Here is a 19,086-nt window from a genome sequence, read left to right as displayed (position 1 = left end):
TAGAGCTGTATAAAGGAACTTTTTTAATATAACAGTTTCAGCAAAAGACAGCTATATTTCATTGTAATTGGCCATGCATAATCTATGTCTATCAACAACTTGTTCATAGCATGCAAGCAACATCAGGTCTACAATCCACTAAGTAATTAGCCCCCTAAATTTATCTTTCCAATGTTGAAGAACTAATCTTTTGGCAGTAATAAGGGCTGGGAGAGTCCATTTCCACTGTCCAGCTGTGGGTTTCCATGTAAAAGCTATGTCTTTCAAAAGTGTGTGTGCATCCAAAAATATTAAACTTTGTTTTATAATCAGTATATGTAATTATTTCTTCCCAGAACATAGTAACTTTAGGATATTGCAAAAACATTAAGTATTACTGTGGTTGCTTCTTCAACAACACAATGATTTACTGTATATCAATGCAGGCTTTCATGGCCAGCTTCAATCCAGTGGTGATGAGCTTCTGGGCTAATAGGCCGTGGTGTAATTATATGGTGTCCTGATGTTTCACCAGCAACAGGATAACAAATAATTACACCATGGCCTATTAGCCCAGAAGCTCATCACCACTGGATAAAATGATTTCCTCATTGCCTTTCTGTACAAATGCAGGGGGGTCTGATAAATCTGAAATACTGTTTGTTGTATAAGCCATAATCTAAGTTATAATGAGAGTTTTGGCATTGAGGTTAAAATATTTTCCTACTGTTGCAGCAAAATGGGGGGGCTCCGATTCCTTATTCCATTCATTCTTTTAAATTTGCCTATGGAATTGTTTTATTGATTACAGGTATTCATAAAGACTGGTTGTGGGCTTTTTGATCTCATAGGATTTAATGATTCTGTCTAATAGCTTAGGTGTCTCTGAGGCTGAAAATGTCACTGGTCCAAATTGAGATGTCAATTAATGTTGTAACTGTAAATACTTGTAATGGATGACAACTGACAAATGGCTTTTATTTTTAAACTTTTTTTTGATGCCTTCGGGTCAGGTTTTGACTCCTGGCAACTGCCTAGACAAGTCCCTGCAGTTTTCTTGGCAAGGTTTTTCGGAGGTGGTTTGCATTGCCTTTCCTAGGGCTGAACTCATGGTCTTCTGGTTTCTAGCCTGATGCCTTAACCACTACACAAAACTGGCTCTTCTTTTTTAAACATAGAAAATGAAAAAACAAAACAAAACCTTCTGATTATTATTCACTAGTTGATCAAATGTAAAGATCCCAGCATCTGTCCAGATCTTCCATAAAACTGGTTTAATCCTGAGATCTGGATTGCCCCATAATTTAGCATGAGAAGAAGGATCAAAACAGATTTTTGGTTCTGGTAGGAAAAGTGACATATTCAGATCCCTGCCTGAACTGAAAGACTCTCCCAAAATGCATTCGCATCAGGGCAGCAAGAACTTTGTGGAGGGAGCACCCCACCCCACACAGACACACACACTTTCCTTCTTCCTTTAAAATCAGCCCTTGCACCAGGAGCACTGAGTTTATGGGGACAAGGAAAAGTAGGATTTTTTTCTTCTCCCTGAAAGTCAGTGCTTGCACTGAAGTGTTGAATTAAAAGGAAGGAGGAAGGGGGCTTATCACATCGAGTTTGCTTTCTCAATGCAAACACGGTGTTGGAAGCTTCTCCCCATTCTCTTGTTAAACTCAGTGCTCCTTATGCAGTTTCAACCCTCCATTCTTCAATATTTTCCCACAATAATCTTGGAGGTAGATGTGCTGAGAGTTCGTGACTGACCCCAAATCACCCCATGAGCTTCTATGGTAGAGAGCAGACTTGAATCTGAGTCTTCCCAATCCTAAACCACAGTTGAACTGCACTACCATACTAAAATTGTTATAAAGAAACTATATGAGTTTGTTGGAGCAAAAGCAATGTATATAATCTGGGGTGCTTTGTAGACAAATAATTTCATTGTTGCCATATCAGAGTAGTGTTAAATCTGGTGCCCCCAGTACTTGAACTACCACTTTCATGACTTGTAACAAGTGTGATTGCAGATGAGTTTGGGTAGGAACATATTATTGGAGCTTAAGTCAAAGCTACTTATTTAGAGGTTCCATGAAAAAAATGCATGTGTTTGTTGGTATAATCCAGCATTCCAAACATGATGAACAAAAAATGGTTGCTCCATAAAAGCTGAGAACAAACATGGATCAAAAGCCAGGAGACATCATTTTAATAAGAAGAAAAGAGGGTGAGCTAGGTAATTGTTTAAATGGGTCACTGTGCCCTTTTTCAGTTGTAGGGCAGCCAGGCAGGGAGAATTAAACTGGAAAAGATAAATCTTGACTCACATTAATTTGCGACAGCTATTCTACTCAAATGCCGCCTAATTTGGAAGAATTCTGGAGAATGTGCTAAGTGCTTCCCCAAAGGCAAAGTTTGTTTTGAAAAACAGATTTGCTGGTGGCTCAAGCTAAAGTTGAATATTAACTACACAGTATTGATAAATTACTGCTATTATAAAAGAGCATCAAAGTTCAACAATGGAAAAGATTTTAGATGGCATTATAAGATGTTTCAAATTTCCACTTGTGCGTCAAAACTCCATGAAATTGATTGTGGGTTAATCTATCCACAATCAGTTGAAGTCAGCTGAAATTAATCAATTTAGAAAAGAAACTCTCTCTACATGCTGAAACAAGCTATTAGACATGCCTCTTACCAGAAATGTTCTAAATGTATTTTAATAGTCTGTCATTGCTTGAATAATGTCAGTTTGCACCATGCAATGTGCTTTTACCAGCCTTTGCCCATGGTCAATTTAAACACCACTCTGCACTCCTTTCTAGATTAAATATTAGCAGTCCAGTTTTATCCTGGTTAAATGAAGTCCCTTCCTTCTGTATAGGCATGACTTGTCCCAAAATAAATCTAAACTGCTTTTCCTGTCAAGCTCTTCACCTGACCTCTGTTTCATACTCCTGTCCTTGCAGGCTAAGGTTGTCCACAGTTCATGAGCCTAGCAGTTCTTTGGTGGTGCTGGAGTGGGAGCACTCAGAGCCACCAATTGGGGTGCAGATTGTTGATTACCTCATCCGCCAGGAGAAGATCACTGACCGCTTAGACCATTCGAAGGTGGAAACTGGTGAGTGCAGCTGATCCTTATGATGATGATCAAAACCCAGAAATAACCTAAGAGAAATTGGTTACTAAATTAAGATGTTTCTAGAACAGCTCCAGTTAAGTCATTTAATTAAAATAAAATTCTGTCCAATTTGCATGTTGGCCTTAAGATACAGCGTAAAGGAAATAAACTACTGACATATTCAAGCTCTTGCTTTTTCTTTTCTTTTTTTCTTTTCTTTTCTTTTCTTTTCCCTTTCCCTTTCCCTTACCCTTTCCCTTTCCCTTTCCCTTTCCCTTTCCCTTTCCCTTTCCCTTTCCCTTTCTTTCTTCAAATGTCCATCTCATTTTAAATCTTACTGCTTATCAGGGAGCTAAATATAAGCTAAGGATGATGCAGACTCTTTTCTCATACCTGTATCTATGATTTCAATAACAAAGTATAAATGTTACAATAAAGTTGTAATTATTCTGGAAAATAAGAAAATAAGGTATGTCAAAAAAAAAAAAGCAAACTAGAATAACAGTCCTTACTTTAGTACAATATAGCAGATGGTCAGAAAACTGGACACATCCTTAAACACTGTATTTCATACTATACATAATGATAATATCTTTTGTCCTACATTCACTAAAGTCACCTTCCTCCTGCTGTTCACGTGAAGCACATGTCAAGATAAATGTGATGCTTCTCTATAGGCAAACATCTGAAGAATTTGAAGGCAAATTCAAGGGAACCCACATCAGATTATAAAATGTTCTTGGAGTATAGCTCATTGGAATGCTTGTGATGAAGTATTTTTCTGGCACCATTTTATCTTCTCCACGCTGCCCGGTAGACTAATCCAAATGAATACACTCTTTTACTTTATGTAGGAAATAGTGAAGAAATTTTCAGCATATCCCAACATTTCCAGTTTGCATTCCATTCTGCAGATGATACTGCTTGAAACTATTCTGACCTGAATGTAGCACAAATTATAGACTTAGATCCAGATTGAAAGTTCAGTTGGTACAAACTGAAAGCACTAAGACTGCTAATAAGATCCCTGTTTTCAAGACACATAATACCAGTGGATATAGTAATGGGCCCTTATTTGTGTTCATGTTCTAAGTGCTGATCTGAACTTCAAAGTCCCAAATGATTTGGAATTTGAGTATTCTAAGGGTTGCCACTTCTCATAAGAGAAATGTTGGTGGGGAAGGGATTGATTCCAAGGCCTTTACTTTGTGGGGTGCCCCAGGGTTCTACTCTCTCTCCACTCCTTTTTAATATGTACATAAAGCTGCTGTGTGAGGTCATCTGTTGGCACAAGGTGCAGTATCTTCAGTACACTGATGATACTCAGTTGTATCTCTCTGACCTGGGTCAACCAAGTGATGCCATCAAGGTTCTTTTTCAGTGCCAGGAGGCTGGGGAGGTCTGGATGGTGAAGACCTCAACCCTGGCAAGACTGAATGGCTATGGGTTTTAAAGCCTCCCCTCCCCCTGATCTGGAGATTTTCCATCTTGAACTCTGCCTGGGGGTGCACTTCCCATTCAGACTTGGTGCACAGTCTGAGGGTTCTCCTGGACTCAGGGCTTCTGCACAAAGAACAGGTGGAAGCCATGGCTACAGAGGCTTTTGCACAGGTACATCTTGTGCACCAATTGCACCCATTCCTGGACTTTGCACCATAAGCAAAGGAGGCTTTGCTTACAGTAACTCATGCTTAGTCACCTTCTCCTTGGATTATGGGAATGTGCTTTATGCGAGGCTGCCCTTGAAGAGCATTCAGAATCTACAGCTGGTCCAGAATGCAGCAGCATGGGCAGTTTTGGCAGTTTTCATTATGCCCATGTAACCCCAGTGCTCTGCAAGTTGCACTGCTTTCCTGTGGACTTCCAGGTGCAATTCAAGGTATAGTTTATCCCTCCTAAAGTTGTACATATTTTAGGGCCATGCCATTTGCCTGACCACGTGTCTCCCATTGTTTCTGCCCGCCCACCAAAGCTAGCAGGAAGGGCATGATCTAGGTCCCTTCCATCAAATAATGTCATCTTATTGGACCCAGGAGTCATGCCTTCTCTGTGGCAGCATTTTTCCTGTGGAACAGCATCCCTCCAGAAATCTAGATGACCTGCCAGCCTTTCGGAAGGCACTGAAGACCTGGCTGTTACCCCAGGCATTTGGGTCAGAGGGTTAGGTGAGCTGTGTTGGTTAAAGTTGTTTTTGTATAACTTGGGATTATTGTTTTAACCTTGGACTTTGTGGTTTGGACTGTGGGCTTGTTGCTGTTTTAATTTGGTACCTGAGTCACTGCTGTAATATGGGTGGCCATATAAATCATTCCAATAAATAAATAAATCTGAGTTAGGGCCCTCATGGTTGCAGCACCCATGTTTTGGGATTAGTTGCCCTGTGAACTGTGAGAATGTGAGACTGGGCTGAAGTTGCCATAAGCTAAAACTAGAGGAGGCATCTACACAGAGAAGATAAAAGGCAAGCATCTTGTCATCCCTTTGGGAGTTAGATAAGAAAGAATGAAGGATCCAAGGAGAAATGTCATCCCAAATACCCATTAAATTGGGCAGAAAAAAATGAAATAGTTCAATAATATGTACAATGCCAGTATCAAACACTATTTGACTATCAGCTCACGGTCACACTTCCTTTTCCCCAGAATCAGAGGAGTCTGGCAGCATCTTTTACAACTAACACTTTTCAGTAAAAGACGTAAGCTTTCATAAGCTGTAGCTCATGTCTTCATATGCTGACAAAAGCTTACGTTTTTTAATATAAATGTTTAGTCATAAAAGGCACTCTCAGAGTCCTCCTGATTTTTGACTATGGTAGATTAACGCGGCTTTCCTTCCCCCACTTTCCTTTGTGTCCTTGCATCTTTTTCTACCAGTTTTATCACATAATGGCTGGGTTGCCTGTTTCCCTAGAGACGGTGCTGAGTTTTGTCGATGACATCATCTCTGGAGCCAAATCACCCTGTGCGATGCCGGCCCAGGTGCCCGACAAGTTATCTACAACCATTTCCTTGATCATTCGTTGTCTGGAATCTGACACTATGTACATGTGAGTTACAATGCCAATAGTAGACTTTTTTGCACTCTTTCAACTGATAAAATAATGACTTCCAGCACACTTTATAAGCTGGCGGGGGGAGCGACTCTTCATGAGCTTTGTTTTGAACAGGAGCTCAGGTATGAATCTTTGCTTATTTTGTCAGCAGAGTGTTTTAAGGTCTTAAGAATGAGCAATAGAAGCCCTTAGAGATTTATCTAGCTTGCAGCTTTGCCATGGGGGGTTACACAGGAGCAGGCTGCAGGGTTATTGTTTTTCAGATTGTAAAAAATAGATGGGAACTTGTGACTAAAATGACAATTACAAAGAACTAGAAAAACAGAACTAGCAACAAACAGTGAAATAATCTCAAATTACTATAGATATGAATGTGAAGATTGTCTTTTGCTGGTATCCTGCAGTGCCCACAGGCACACAACTGATTTCTTCCCACAAAATCTCTACCCTCCCCACCATGCACTTTTTTCTTTCCTTTGAAGGTAGAAATGCAGCAATCTCAGCCTTGTAAAGGCAGACCAAGGGGTAGTCTTTCCAACTGGCTTTTCAATTCTGTATTTTTCCAGGCTGACATTGGTGCCCAAGCTACCAGTCCAGCTTGGAAAATTACGAAGAGGTAAGAAAAGAAAAGGTGCGTGTGTGTGTGTGTGGTGGGGGGAGACAAAAAAGTCAAGATGGCAGTCCAGGTCCCACCCCTTTGATAAGTGCATCAAGATCACCCATACATTCAAAGAGGCAGGGATTTGATTATACTGCTGTGACTGCCATCTTGATTTTCTTTTTAACCCCCACCTCATGGGCACCACTGAGGAACAGTATCATTCATTTTCTCTTTTTATCAACATCATATAGTTTCAGGGATATATGTAGTTTGACAAATTTAAAAATAATGAGGTGGCAAATTGTTGTTTGCCAATTTTTACCTAACAAAGAGAGTCTTGGAATCTCCACTGCTTCCCTTCCATATGGTGACCCTAAAGTAGTGTTGTCCAAACTTGGCCACTTTAAGATGAGTGGACTTCAACTCCCAGAATTCCAGGAATTCTGGGAGTTGAAGTCCACTCATCTTAAAGTGGCCAAGTTTGGACAACACTGCCCTAAAGAGAACAGGGAACCTATATGAAGCTAGTCCATTTATGAGGCAGAATGAATCCTTTGCTTCAGGTAGTAGATCTAAAAGGATGACTGATTGGGGTTGAGCCTACTTTTGACCCTCAACTGTATGAAAGAGTACTTATGTATGTATGTATGTATGTATGTATTTATATTTTGAATTTAGACACCACCCATCTCACGAGGAAGTGAGTCTGGGTGGTTTACAATAAAACAGCAAATAAATATTAGTTAAAATACAATAAAAGCAGTATAAAAATACAGTAAATTACACATGCTCCCCACTTCTGAAGAATTACACAAGCTGGCCATACCATTAGACAATGTGGGACTGTTCCATAAGTAGCAGATTTTTAATCTTACATAAAGGCAACAGAGAGTTAGCTATTACATTATTTTTGAATGTTGAAACTAAAAAGTGGGGGAGATGTGTGAATTTCTGCCTCAGGGATCAAAATAACTTGACTGGTGGAGGGATACTGCCCATCTTGATAGGTGGGAGGGTCAACAGCAGAATGTCAGACAACCTCAGACGGTAAAATGAATTATTCAGGAAGCCCAACTGCCAGTTGAATCATTGAAAAGACTGTATTTTCCCACATGAACCCATCCCCTGCTGAAATAATTATCCAAGTACTGTTTCAAGTTCCCTTCATTCAGAGGCGAGAGAAGTTATTGGCTGATGTTCTTATTTCTTCTGCACTAGCATCCCACTGTAGAATGCTTACGCAGACATCTTTTTCAAACACGGATACAGATATCTTTTAGTTGTGAGGTTAACATTATCCTACTTGTGTTCTCCTGGGCCTTTGTCTGTGAATATTGATCAGCTTTAGTTTAATAGCTTTGCAGATTTACATGCTTGAGTGTTTGGGGTTACATTCAATTAATCCAGTGGACAAGGTTTGCATAATGAATTAAGTGCCATTAATAGATTTATGCAAATTTTATGGATCCAACCAATATTTTAAATTCTTTGCTATGACATTTTGTACTGTTTTCAAGTGAGTTCCTACCTGGTTTGAAGTCCAAAAAGGTGACAGAAGGGTGGGATAGGACTTTTGAAATATGATAAAATAAAATAGGTGCATTAATTCTAAGGGAATCTAGGTGATAATCCAGTTGGTTCTTTATAACATACATCAGGTTATATTATCTGTTCTATTTCCAGGTTCACGCTTTGGGGTGTGGATAACACAGGAAGACGTTCAAGGTCAAGCGATGTGACAGTGAAGACTCCTTGTCCAGTCGTGGATGATGTCAAGGCCCAAGGTAGTAACTATATAAGTTTGCAAGCAAGGCACAAGATTCCATCAGTAGGCCAAAAAAAAAAAAAAAAGCTGTCGTTTATAAGAATAGTGGCTTATTTTAAATACATCATTTTTCAGGTGACAGGCTTATTCTGCCACCCATGAATATTAGAGATATATTGAATGTTATGTGATTACTTTTAAAAAAGTCTATACTTGAAAATGTTTGCTTTTCTGTATCTAGTGATATATATAGGGAATTTGAAGATATCACAAGGCAATAGAGCCAATTGCTTTTACATACGTGACAAAATTATGAAAACAAACGTTGAATTCTTTGAATAGGAAGAAATAGTCCATTCCTTTGGGAGAATATTTTTTTTTAAAGAGAAGAGACCAATGCTTCTGTATTGTTTATGCAGAAACAATCTACTTCTTTTCATCTCTAGCTCTAATAGAAGAAGTGAATATGTTTATATAAATTGGTATCAAGTGTGTTTAGTACAGTGAATTCAGGAAGTAGAAATTATAAGCATATTCTATGAGCATTTGAATTAGCTGTCGAGGAACTTGCAAAAAGAAGGGAAAGGAGGGGAGGGGAGGGGAGGGGAGGGGAGGGGAGGGGAGGGAAGGGAAGGGAAGGGAAGGGAAGGGAAGGGAAGGGAAGGGAAGGGAAGGGAAGGGAAGGGAAGGGAAGGGAAGGGCAGAACAACAGGTATCCAGAGCTCTGCAGTTTGTAACATCCACAAATTTGATCAGCTCAAATTAAAAAATACAAATCCCTGCATAGATCCTTGAGGATCTCCTTAGTTACTTCCCTCCATTGAGAATACCCATTTATTTCTACTTTTTGCTTTCTCCTAACCAGTTAGTGATCCAGAAAATGACAGGTCCTCTTATCTCAATAACTCCTGTGTTTACTCAAGAACCTTTGAGCTGCTGAGGCAAGATTTACCTTTGCAGAATCCACCTGGTTTTCTTCAGCAAGGCTTGCTGTGCTACATGCTTAGTTGTTTTTCCTTTGATTATCATTTTTACCAATTTGCCTGGAAGAGATGCTAAGCTGAACAACCTATAATTTCCTGGATCTCTCCAAGTCCATTTAAAAAATGATGTCACATTAGCTACCTTCTAGCTTTTAGCACTGAGCTCGATTTTGAGTAATATGTTAATACTTTTAAAGAACTTATGGATAGACATCATCGGTATCCATTGATTTGTTTCTGTGTAGTTTTTTAAAATTTCCTAGAATATCTTCTCTAGTCATTAGGGCAGGCTTTCTATTTCCCAAAGGAAGCCTTAATTTTTACAGATTCCTGAATCATTCTAGCCCTTTGGTTGGCCCTTTGTTGTATTGTGGAATACATGCCAGTTTAGCCTGTTAGAATGCCTCCGGCCTTTTCCTTTCAGTCCTTCACCATTCATAGGCTGCCAAGGACCATAGGCTGAAACTTAGAGGTCTCAAGCCAACTCTCTCAGAAGCATCCTGTGTTTACCCACTCTGGACTACCTTCCTGTTTAGTAGAGCTGCTTAGTAATTGCTGCTGACATCATCTGTTTTCCAAAATGATGCCTTTACTTGGCATTCTCCTGGGAATCTCAGTGTGTGAGATGAAGCAAGATAAAAATACAAGCTGGAGGAAGAGGACAAGGTGCTTGCTTTTCAAGTTGAAGAGCAGGGCATGTTCTATTGCAGTCAGTCCCAAAGGCCCAGCATTTCCTGTGGAAAAGTATAAGTTCCAAAATATAGGAAGGTTGAAGATCCTGACTACTTCCTGAACAATTTTGAAAAGTCTTGTCACAACTGCAAGATGAGGCAAAGTCATAGACCATATTAACTAGTTACCTGTTGTCAGTGGCCTGTGAAATGGCTTGGGGTGAAATGGATGAATATGCATTATTTAAGAACATGGTGAAGTCCAGTGTGGACACTTGAAAGTTCTGGAAGGAACTTCAGATCCTTTCCATAGAAGACAGATGAACCCTTTCAGACTTTTCTCCATAATGTAAAAGATCATATGATCCCTGACATGAACATGGTGAAGGCAGGACATCTGAGTAAATCATTTGTCTAGGATTTTTCTTTGTTATCCTTTTCCAATTATGTGTTCTTTTCCTGAAGGTTTCTACAAGTTGAATTGCTGTTAGCCAGACTTATATTTACCTCCTCAGGGAGAATTTGGCTTCCGCCTGTCATTTTCTTTAATTCTATCTGTGAATTAATTTGCACTATGAATTTTCCAACCTCAGTGCAACTTCTAGGAGGCTTCTCTCTGAATTTTAGGGTCAGCAATTGACTATATTAGGGCCCAAAAGTAAATTCTAATGAAGCAGATGCCTTGTGAATAGGTAGGCTGAAAACTGATTATGCATCAATTGTAGTTAGGCTTTGAAAAACATAGTTCGACTAGGAGGAGTCTGAGAGTTCATCTAATGTTCAGCTTGCCGTTATGTATAATGGTACATTAAGTTATGAAATTGGGCTATACTGCAGATAAAGAACCAGATGTAACCATTCAAGGGTGAAGGTTTTCTCTTCACTCTTGCATGAATAGACAAAGTGATTGGCTCACCTAGCCTCATTCAAAGGTGTTACGGAATGCTTCTCATTTATTAGCTAGAAACATTTTAAAAAATGTTTGTTAATATGTGCTGTACACTAAAGAAACTATACACATCCATATTTTATCCACCCTTTTTTCCCCAATTCAGAAATAGCTGATAAAATCTACAACCTCTTTAATGGCTACACTAGTGGAAAAGAGCAGCAAACAGCCTACAATACCTTACTGGACTTGGGTTCCCCAAGTCTTCACCGGGTCCTCTATCACTACAACCAGCACTATGAGAGCTTTGGGGAGTTCACTTGGCGCTGTGAGGATGAACTGGGACCTCGGTAAGATGCCCCTCCCCTCCCCTCCCCTCCCTTCGGTTTCAGCATATTTCTGTAGTTGCTGTTGTAGTCTTGAACAAGTAATTGCATTATTGTCAAAGTCAGTGCATTCAGATTTATGTTGATCTCAACATGCCATTCTAAGGAGACTTGGCTCACTTACAACATCACAAAAAACGGCAATAGGAGACAATTTCCATAGTGCTGCCAAGAGGACTGCATGGATGTGGTCACCAGCAGTCCTGTGACCTCAGGTCGCCTAGCTATGAGGCAAATGATGATGAGATATTAAGCAGCTAGGACAATTCCAAAGGGATGATTTTACCAGCTTTAGCAGTCTCTAAAGGATCAAGATAAAACTTAGAAATCAGATGTAGGGTCCTCTACTTCTAGGCAGATCATCAGGCTTTGTGCCTGTCAGGGCAAATCATTTGCAAATTCTTGCTTAGCCAGGAGAGTGGATCATTGCTTCACTCTTTACAAACATTTTTCTCTTTCACACCATTACATTTGTCCCTCCAGTTGGAGGCAGACATTCCCTTCCTCCCCAAATTGCTGCAAGAGAAAATCTTGTTCATGAAGTGTGTACCCATTACACTTTCGCCTTTGGTCAAGCAGGTTCACAAGTTTTTGTATTGCTTCAGTTAATTGAATTGTTGTGACACCAAAGAACTCAGTGTTTATGTTGCAGAAAATGAAATCTCAAACAGATTTAAACTCTTTCAGAGTCAAACTCAGTGAGCAGACAAGGATCTGAAACTGTATATCTCTTCTTGTTATTCTTTGCAAAATAAAGGTGATTGTTTTGGAATTTCCCTCTCTGTAGCTCTTGCATCAATGCTAGGATAAATTGGGTTTTGTTTTAGATGGAAATTGATTTCCACCCTTATTCTAAATGCAAATGGAGCAAAGATATGAATCAAAATAAGCCCTAATCTCATATAGGGCTCCCACATAGCCCTATATCATCATGTATCATCATCATGCTTTCCTCCAGAGTTGGGAGGAAACTACATTGACATAAATCACGTGCCTGTGGAACGGGGCTGTGTTGTGCCACAGTTCGTGCAGCTCTAGCATGCAATGCTGCGAAGGCAACGATCGGTGATCTTCCCAGCTGAAATTCCTATCCTGACCAATGTCACCAAGTATAGGAAAAGCTGCCACCAACCATCCTACAAAATGCGTTTCGGGCCAGTGCTTTTACTCACTGGGTGCTCTGCCTTTTTTTGCCAATGTATTGTCCCACCAGCCTATCAGCCACTAGGTGGCTGCAAAGTGCCAGAATTGTCTGTCCCTTTCAGCTGCCATCTAGCAGCTGTCTGGATTTGTGCAGTCCAGTGCAGCTACTGTATGCGTGTGGTTGAAGAGCCAGAGTTCAAGACAGAGGTTGGGGGTGCCCTCAGTATCTCATGTCCATGATTCTCATCATAATTTATCTCTGTCGGACATGCCATCTCCATACCCACTACCCTTCCGTTGTTTCTTTCTGCAGAAAAGCGGGACTTATCCTCTCCCAGCTTGGGGATCTAAGTACCTGGTGCCACAGTCTTTTACAAGAGCCCAAAATCAGTCTTCAGCGCACAACGCTCAAATTCCTCGCCTGCCGCTACAGTGAGATCAAGCCATATGGATTCAATTGGCTGGAGCTGAGTCGTGACCTGAAAAAAACTTGCGAGGAGCAGATGCTGAGTGTTCTTTACAACGACTATGGAGACAAAGACAACTGAGCAGGCTCATGAAAATACATCAAAAGAACTTCCTCAGAATTGTGGAAGAAGGGAGTTTATAGGAGCAGGTTGTTGGGGTTTTTACATGGATATTCAACACACCAGATAGATCTCTAATGACAGTGTTGCTTAGAAAGAGAGATCATGTTGTTTCTGTTGGCTTAGCTGATTTCACATGGTGCAAAGCTTTCCCACATTTGCAAGTGATGTGATATCTAGTGTGGTGGTGGTTATGGGAGATGTCCTCTTTGGAATGGGGGAACTGCTCTGCTCATTTTGCCAAGATGTTTCTTAGCCTTGTGTGGGGAGGTATTAGTGCATGTGTGTGTTCCACCTAGAAAATACTCCTAGAACAGCAGCCTGTTCCACACACATACACCACTGACACAAGGACACACACAGACTCGCATGAAATAGAACAGAATAACCAAAGCTAACAAAATAAGGGATCTCTTTTGGGATCTAAACAAATCAGCAACAGGAAGAAGAACAAAAGCATGTTTAAAGGAAAGGATAAAATACATAGAATGAATTAACAAAATATCTTCCAGAGAAAAGTTCTTTTATGTGATGTCTGCCTCATCTCCTTTTATAGCAGCCATTCCTTTGTTATGTCACTCTTGAATATCTTTCTAGGGTAGCCGGAGCATCTCCCCCTGCAGTCCCCATTTGGATATGCATCACTGAGAGTTACAATTTGATGAAAGATTGCAAAGATGCCAAATGGCAGATTCCACAACATCATTTAGGAGCTTCCGTAGCTTCAAATGCTTCAGATGAAACTAAAATCATAGCATCCAGTGGGCAACAAAACTCAATTTTGCCACTGGGAAATGCAAATAAAATAAAGTACAGAAGTTGAAATTATTTGATAGGGGACTCATTTATATTTCAGCTATTAGATGCAAACTTTAAAACAAATTTTGAAATAACTTAACATGCAGCCATCCAGCCTGCACCACTAGTTATTAAGACTTGATGGCAAACAGTGCAATAACATGAAGTGGGAGGAAAGACTTATCTGGAGGAGGGCAAGGTGGATGATCATCCGTGGTTGTAGGGGTAGGAAGAGAGAAATTCTTCATTTGCTATTAGAAGCAACTCATCTAATAGGGTTGCTGCATTTGGAACAAGGTTTTGCATTCTGGATTATGCAGTTCCAATCAGTTTCTGCACATTCGGCATTTAATTACCAGGATATGTAATTGGATATATAATTTCCAAAATGTATGAATACCTGGTAAAATTCCTTGCAGATGATACTGCTGAACCAGAAAAAAGTTGGCTGAGCGGGACTGTGATTTGCTGAAAAGCTTCACCTATGTTTGACTGCAGTGGCCAAGTGTTTCTCTCACCTTCTCAAGAGTCATTTAAACCAGGTGGGACATTGGATATTGCTGAACATGCTCACAAAGAGATGGTAGCAGGAAGCTTTAGAGACAGACAGTGTCCAGTAGGATGAATATCTTTGCAGCGTATCCAGTTATCCTAGAAATCTACCTGTCCAGTTCTAAAGGTTTCTTGTTGCCCTGTACATACTCTGCAAATATTCTGAGCCAAGAACTTCTCAGGGAAATTATGAGCTGGACAAACCTTTATCTGCACCAGGTAATAATGATCTTCAGGAACATAGCTAGAATCAATAAGATGAAGCATGGCTAAATTCAGCTCAGCAATTTTTCATTTGCCAGTGGTAGCAAAAGAAACCCAAAAAGATGAGAGCTCCAATCGAGTAGGCCAAGTTTTCAGCTCCTAAAAAAAGGCAACACACTCTTGGTTGTTACGGCTCTGATAGGAATGAGGGGACCTCAAACATCTGGCAACTTTACTGCAAAAGGCTTTGATTTCCCCTCATTCCATCAAAATCTAATGTTTCCTTCAAAACACTTTAAAATTGGTAATTATGTACATATATGTTCTACCAATCAATATTTGCCTAGTCCCACAGATACTTTCAGATTTCAAGTGTCTGAATGTACTTCTAAGATGTAACAGAGTCTACCTTGGAGTATATAGCAGAACACGTTCTGAGAAAATTGTGCATTTTTAAAGTCTTCCTCATTTAATTATTAGTTCATTAAAGGACCCTGGGATTAGAGGCAATTTTTTAGCATAAAAAAGAGGGATACACCTTTTCCCTACTGCAGTGTTCCTCAATCTCAGCAACTTTAAGATGTGTGGAGTTCACCTCCCAGAATTCCCAGCATGTTTAAGATTTTGAAGTTGCTGAGATTGAGGAACACTGCCTTCCTGTGCACCCTTTTGTGGTTGTGACTTCCTACAGGGGCTGTTCATTAAAAACCAAGGAGTCATGAAGAATTTTAAGAGCAGATTCCTTAAAATATGGCAACTCTTTTTCAAGCTCATGCAGAGGCCTAAAAAATGTCAGGCTGATTTAATGACTAGTAGATAGACGTTGTGCTTGCGCCAGATCCAAAACATGGTTTCTTGACCATTTTCAAGCGTGCACAGCCCTCCTATCTAATTTGGCTCTGTGTGTAGGACTAGTGAGGTGACAAAAGCCACACTTAAGAGGAAACATTGGTTTCCTCCCATGGAAAGTAATACTGGGAGACCAGTCACTAACAATCATTAGGGGGAAATGCTTTTATTTGTTTCTGCAGCTGCCATTCTGAATGCAAATGGAGTATACTGAACCCATCGCCTGCAGTCCAACCAAGATGGTAGATGCCCTCTTTGCACTACTCTGTCTTGTCAAGATAAACAATAAGGAAGCGGGGATAAAAGCAGAATTTTAGCCCTTAAGGTATTCACTTTTTTATATGTCAAAAATACTGGTAATGGGTCTCCTGCTGAATGCTCTGAATATAAGAACAAATTGCTTATCCCTACTGAATATTTCAAATAGAGCTGTTCACGCACTTAAAGAAGACTTAGTCAATGAAACATGTTTAAAATCACAAAGTTTCGGATGAATAAAACTTTCTGATGGTTATAGAGGGGGAAAGGGATGGTTGTATTCAGATGATGCAGATGTTTATTGCTTGATCCCACCAATGTCAGGAAGATGTATAGGCCAATGCATCTGGAGAACACTGAGTTGGGAAAACAAATAAGCAAAAAACCTCTAAACATGGGAACCCAAACTTGTGACTCAAGTGTATGTAGAACTCTTTGAAATAGAAAAGCGTCTCCTCCTTCCAAACTCCATGACTTGTACTTTTCTTTTGCCAGTGCTTTTTCCTTTTTGCATCCACTATCCAAATCCTGGCTCCCAAAATGCTATAGCCATTTGGCTATATTGAAAAATATAATTCGGCTCATATTTCAGTTTAGAATTTCCTTATTGCAAAATTTGTATCCTCTCTTCTGCATGCAGGTTCCATGTTTGCATTACTGGAAGGTTTCCCTTGTTTTTATCATACACACACACACACACAGACACACAAACACATACACTAATTTTGCCGCCATTATCATGAAGTCACAATGTCATTAAAAAATCTGCATTTTATTTAACACGAATTTGAAAGTACTTTTAATTAAAACAAAAATTCAGTCATGTTCTTTCGCAATTTTGTTTCACTCTACCCTGGGTAGTAGCTTTGGTTTTGTCTTTTAATAGCGCCACTTGCTGCAGATTGGTCAAAGTCAAAGCAATTATGCTCAATCATCTTATGAACAAGAGATCCTTGACCTAACTGCCTTCTCTCTGCCTGAGGAAAAAGGAGTAAGAAAGGATGAGTGCTGTCTCAGACTCTCTTTCCAGTTGACAGATGAAAGCTTCACCAGCTTGGATATGGTGCTATATTTTGGAATCATACCCTTAGTTTGGGCCACTGGACACATATAAAAAAGGAAAGCAATAGCTACCTAAATAAATTGGGTATCTAAGAGGATTTCGGGAATCTTCCTGATTCTTGAAACTTCTGGACAAGAAGATTTTGTTCCAAATATTAATGTACTTATATGTTCTGGACAAGATTTTGTTCCAAATATTAATGTACTTATATTTACAGTGTTGTGAAATAAAAGGGAGATTTAGGATACTGACCTACAAATGTAGAAATGCATAGGATTGTTCTGTTATTGAACCAGTTTTAAAAGCCCTTCATTTGGCCATATTTTTATTGTTTTTGGATGAAAGAATGGAATCAAACTGAATTTTTCCTATTATCAAGATTTTGTACTGTGTATTAGCATAGTTATCTTTTACATGTTGTGCGGTTAATATGATCAGTTTCACGCCCTCCCCAAATTTACTACAATTCCCACTTTTTTGATGCTTGAATTCTAACACAAAGTTTTGCTACTCTTCAGTAATGGGTGCAGTTGGCAGAAGTGTTTTGAAACAGCAGTATTATTGTTATTCTTAAAAAGATTTCAAAACAGTAATTGTTACACTCTGTAAAATTCAGATGACCATCTAACTGAATATTAAATGGCACTGTTAGTAATTTATGAGACTGAGAAATTACAATGTCTGTTTATTTTTTCACGCCAATCATCTCCCCTTCTCCCCACCCCAAACTGTAGCCTCCTTTGCTTTCAAACTCTACAACCTCATCTGAGCTTGCAAAGGGAAGACTCCACATTTTTTATATAGACCAGTTACTATTAGGAGGAAATGCATACTCAGGACTTTGAAATAATTCTCCGCTTCCAAAACTTACCCATTTTGAACTATTGGGGAGTTATACATGGTCAAAATTCAACCTCCGCTCTCTTCCCTGCCTAATTTTGATCTCCTTTAGATTTTCTGCCATGGGATCCTATGCTCTAACATTACTGAAATCTACTTTTTAAAGTCTAAGTTAAATGTTTGTGCTTCATTTTGGCTTCCCTTAAAATCAAGAATTTCAGCATTACCTGGTCACTTTCCCCTAATGTTATGGCTATTTCACCTCCTCACTTCTTCCCTATTGATTAGTTTCAAATCAAGGATAGCTGATCTTCTTCAGCCCTCTGAAAGATACATTTGTCAGCGAGATGTCAGAAATTTTCTGGAAAGATTATGCTTGGCAGAGATTGAATCTTAACAAATGGCAGGGTCTAAATTACTACACCTTCATGCCTCTTTGAAAGGTCTGCAATTTACTTCCGGAAAGCATCCGCATCTCCTCCTTAATTGGAGGCACCACCATATTGCTGTTATTTATTCCTAAAGTTACTTTAATCCTGATGCTCTCTGCAGCATTGCCTAAGTTAATTAATTTGGTTTTCTGAGCTTGATTAGATATTTTTAACCCACAGCACAACTCTTTCTCCCTTTCTCTTGCTTCTGTTCCTTTTGAACAAATGGTATCCTTAAACTGCTATATTCCAAGCATCAGAACCAGCTCTTTTATACTTATTTGTCATTCTGTACTTAGACCTCAAGTGCATCTTATTTCCTGTGCTCTGAGGATCAGTATATAGACAATGAAGGCTAGGTACTTAATGAACCAATGTATTTTTTGTTTTTTGAATGGTTTAAGAAGCCCCACTTCAGCAACACTTTCATTTTCTACAGTACCCAAGTGTTTATCTGAGGTCCTTCAGAGTTTCCATTTCCATCCTCACTGGATTCAGTTTAAATCACTCCCCGCCCCCCAATCCATCTTACCATGCTTTGGCCAAATACATTTTTTAATGTGGGGTGCTACCCTTCCAGGACCAGTAATTCCCCATTTTGATAACTCAGACCATCATTCCAGAAACCAAGTCTCTCCTATTTATATAATTTGCATAGCAATCTCTCAATTTGTGCTATTCATCTCTCCCTTTCTGGTCCTCTTCCATGGACTGGGTGGACAGATGAGAATGCCATCTGGCCCCCAGGGCTTTGAGTTTCTAAAATTGCTGCTGGCCTTTTGCTGTAATAAAGCATCTCTCTCTGACTTCTGAGATTTTCAAAATCTGGTTGACGTTATTATAATTGTTCTTTGGAGTACCACTTGTCTTTGTATCTATCAGCAGGAAGAGAAAAATGTTAGTGTATTAATAAGTCT

At 39.6% G+C, this 19,086-nt stretch overlaps 1 protein-coding gene across 1 annotated transcript in view; it reads left to right on the top strand.

Annotated features, from left to right (window-relative positions):
- ASTN1 (astrotactin 1) overlaps window positions 1–18,061 on the top strand; it is a 213,028-nt gene extending 194,967 nt beyond the window's left edge. The window contains exons 19-23 of the mRNA XM_088153813.1: window positions 2,946–3,097; window positions 6,008–6,143; window positions 8,434–8,534; window positions 11,225–11,408; window positions 12,901–18,061. Of these exons, the coding sequence (XP_088009939.1) occupies window positions 2,946–3,097; window positions 6,008–6,143; window positions 8,434–8,534; window positions 11,225–11,408; window positions 12,901–13,135 (808 nt within the window). The 3' untranslated portion in view covers window positions 13,136–18,061. The remainder of the gene's footprint in view (window positions 1–2,945; window positions 3,098–6,007; window positions 6,144–8,433; window positions 8,535–11,224; window positions 11,409–12,900) is intronic.
- The last annotated feature ends 1,025 nt before the right edge of the window (window positions 18,062–19,086 follow it).

This window comes from Python bivittatus, unplaced genomic scaffold (assembly GCF_059951505.1).
Source record: "Python bivittatus isolate LINGU-HERP-01145 unplaced genomic scaffold, Pbiv_v1 ctg000700_np1212, whole genome shotgun sequence".
Classification (NCBI taxonomy): Eukaryota; Metazoa; Chordata; class Lepidosauria; order Squamata; family Pythonidae; genus Python; species Python bivittatus.
Note: the sequence above shows the minus strand (reverse complement) of the source record. Positions and strands in the feature narration are given on the sequence as shown.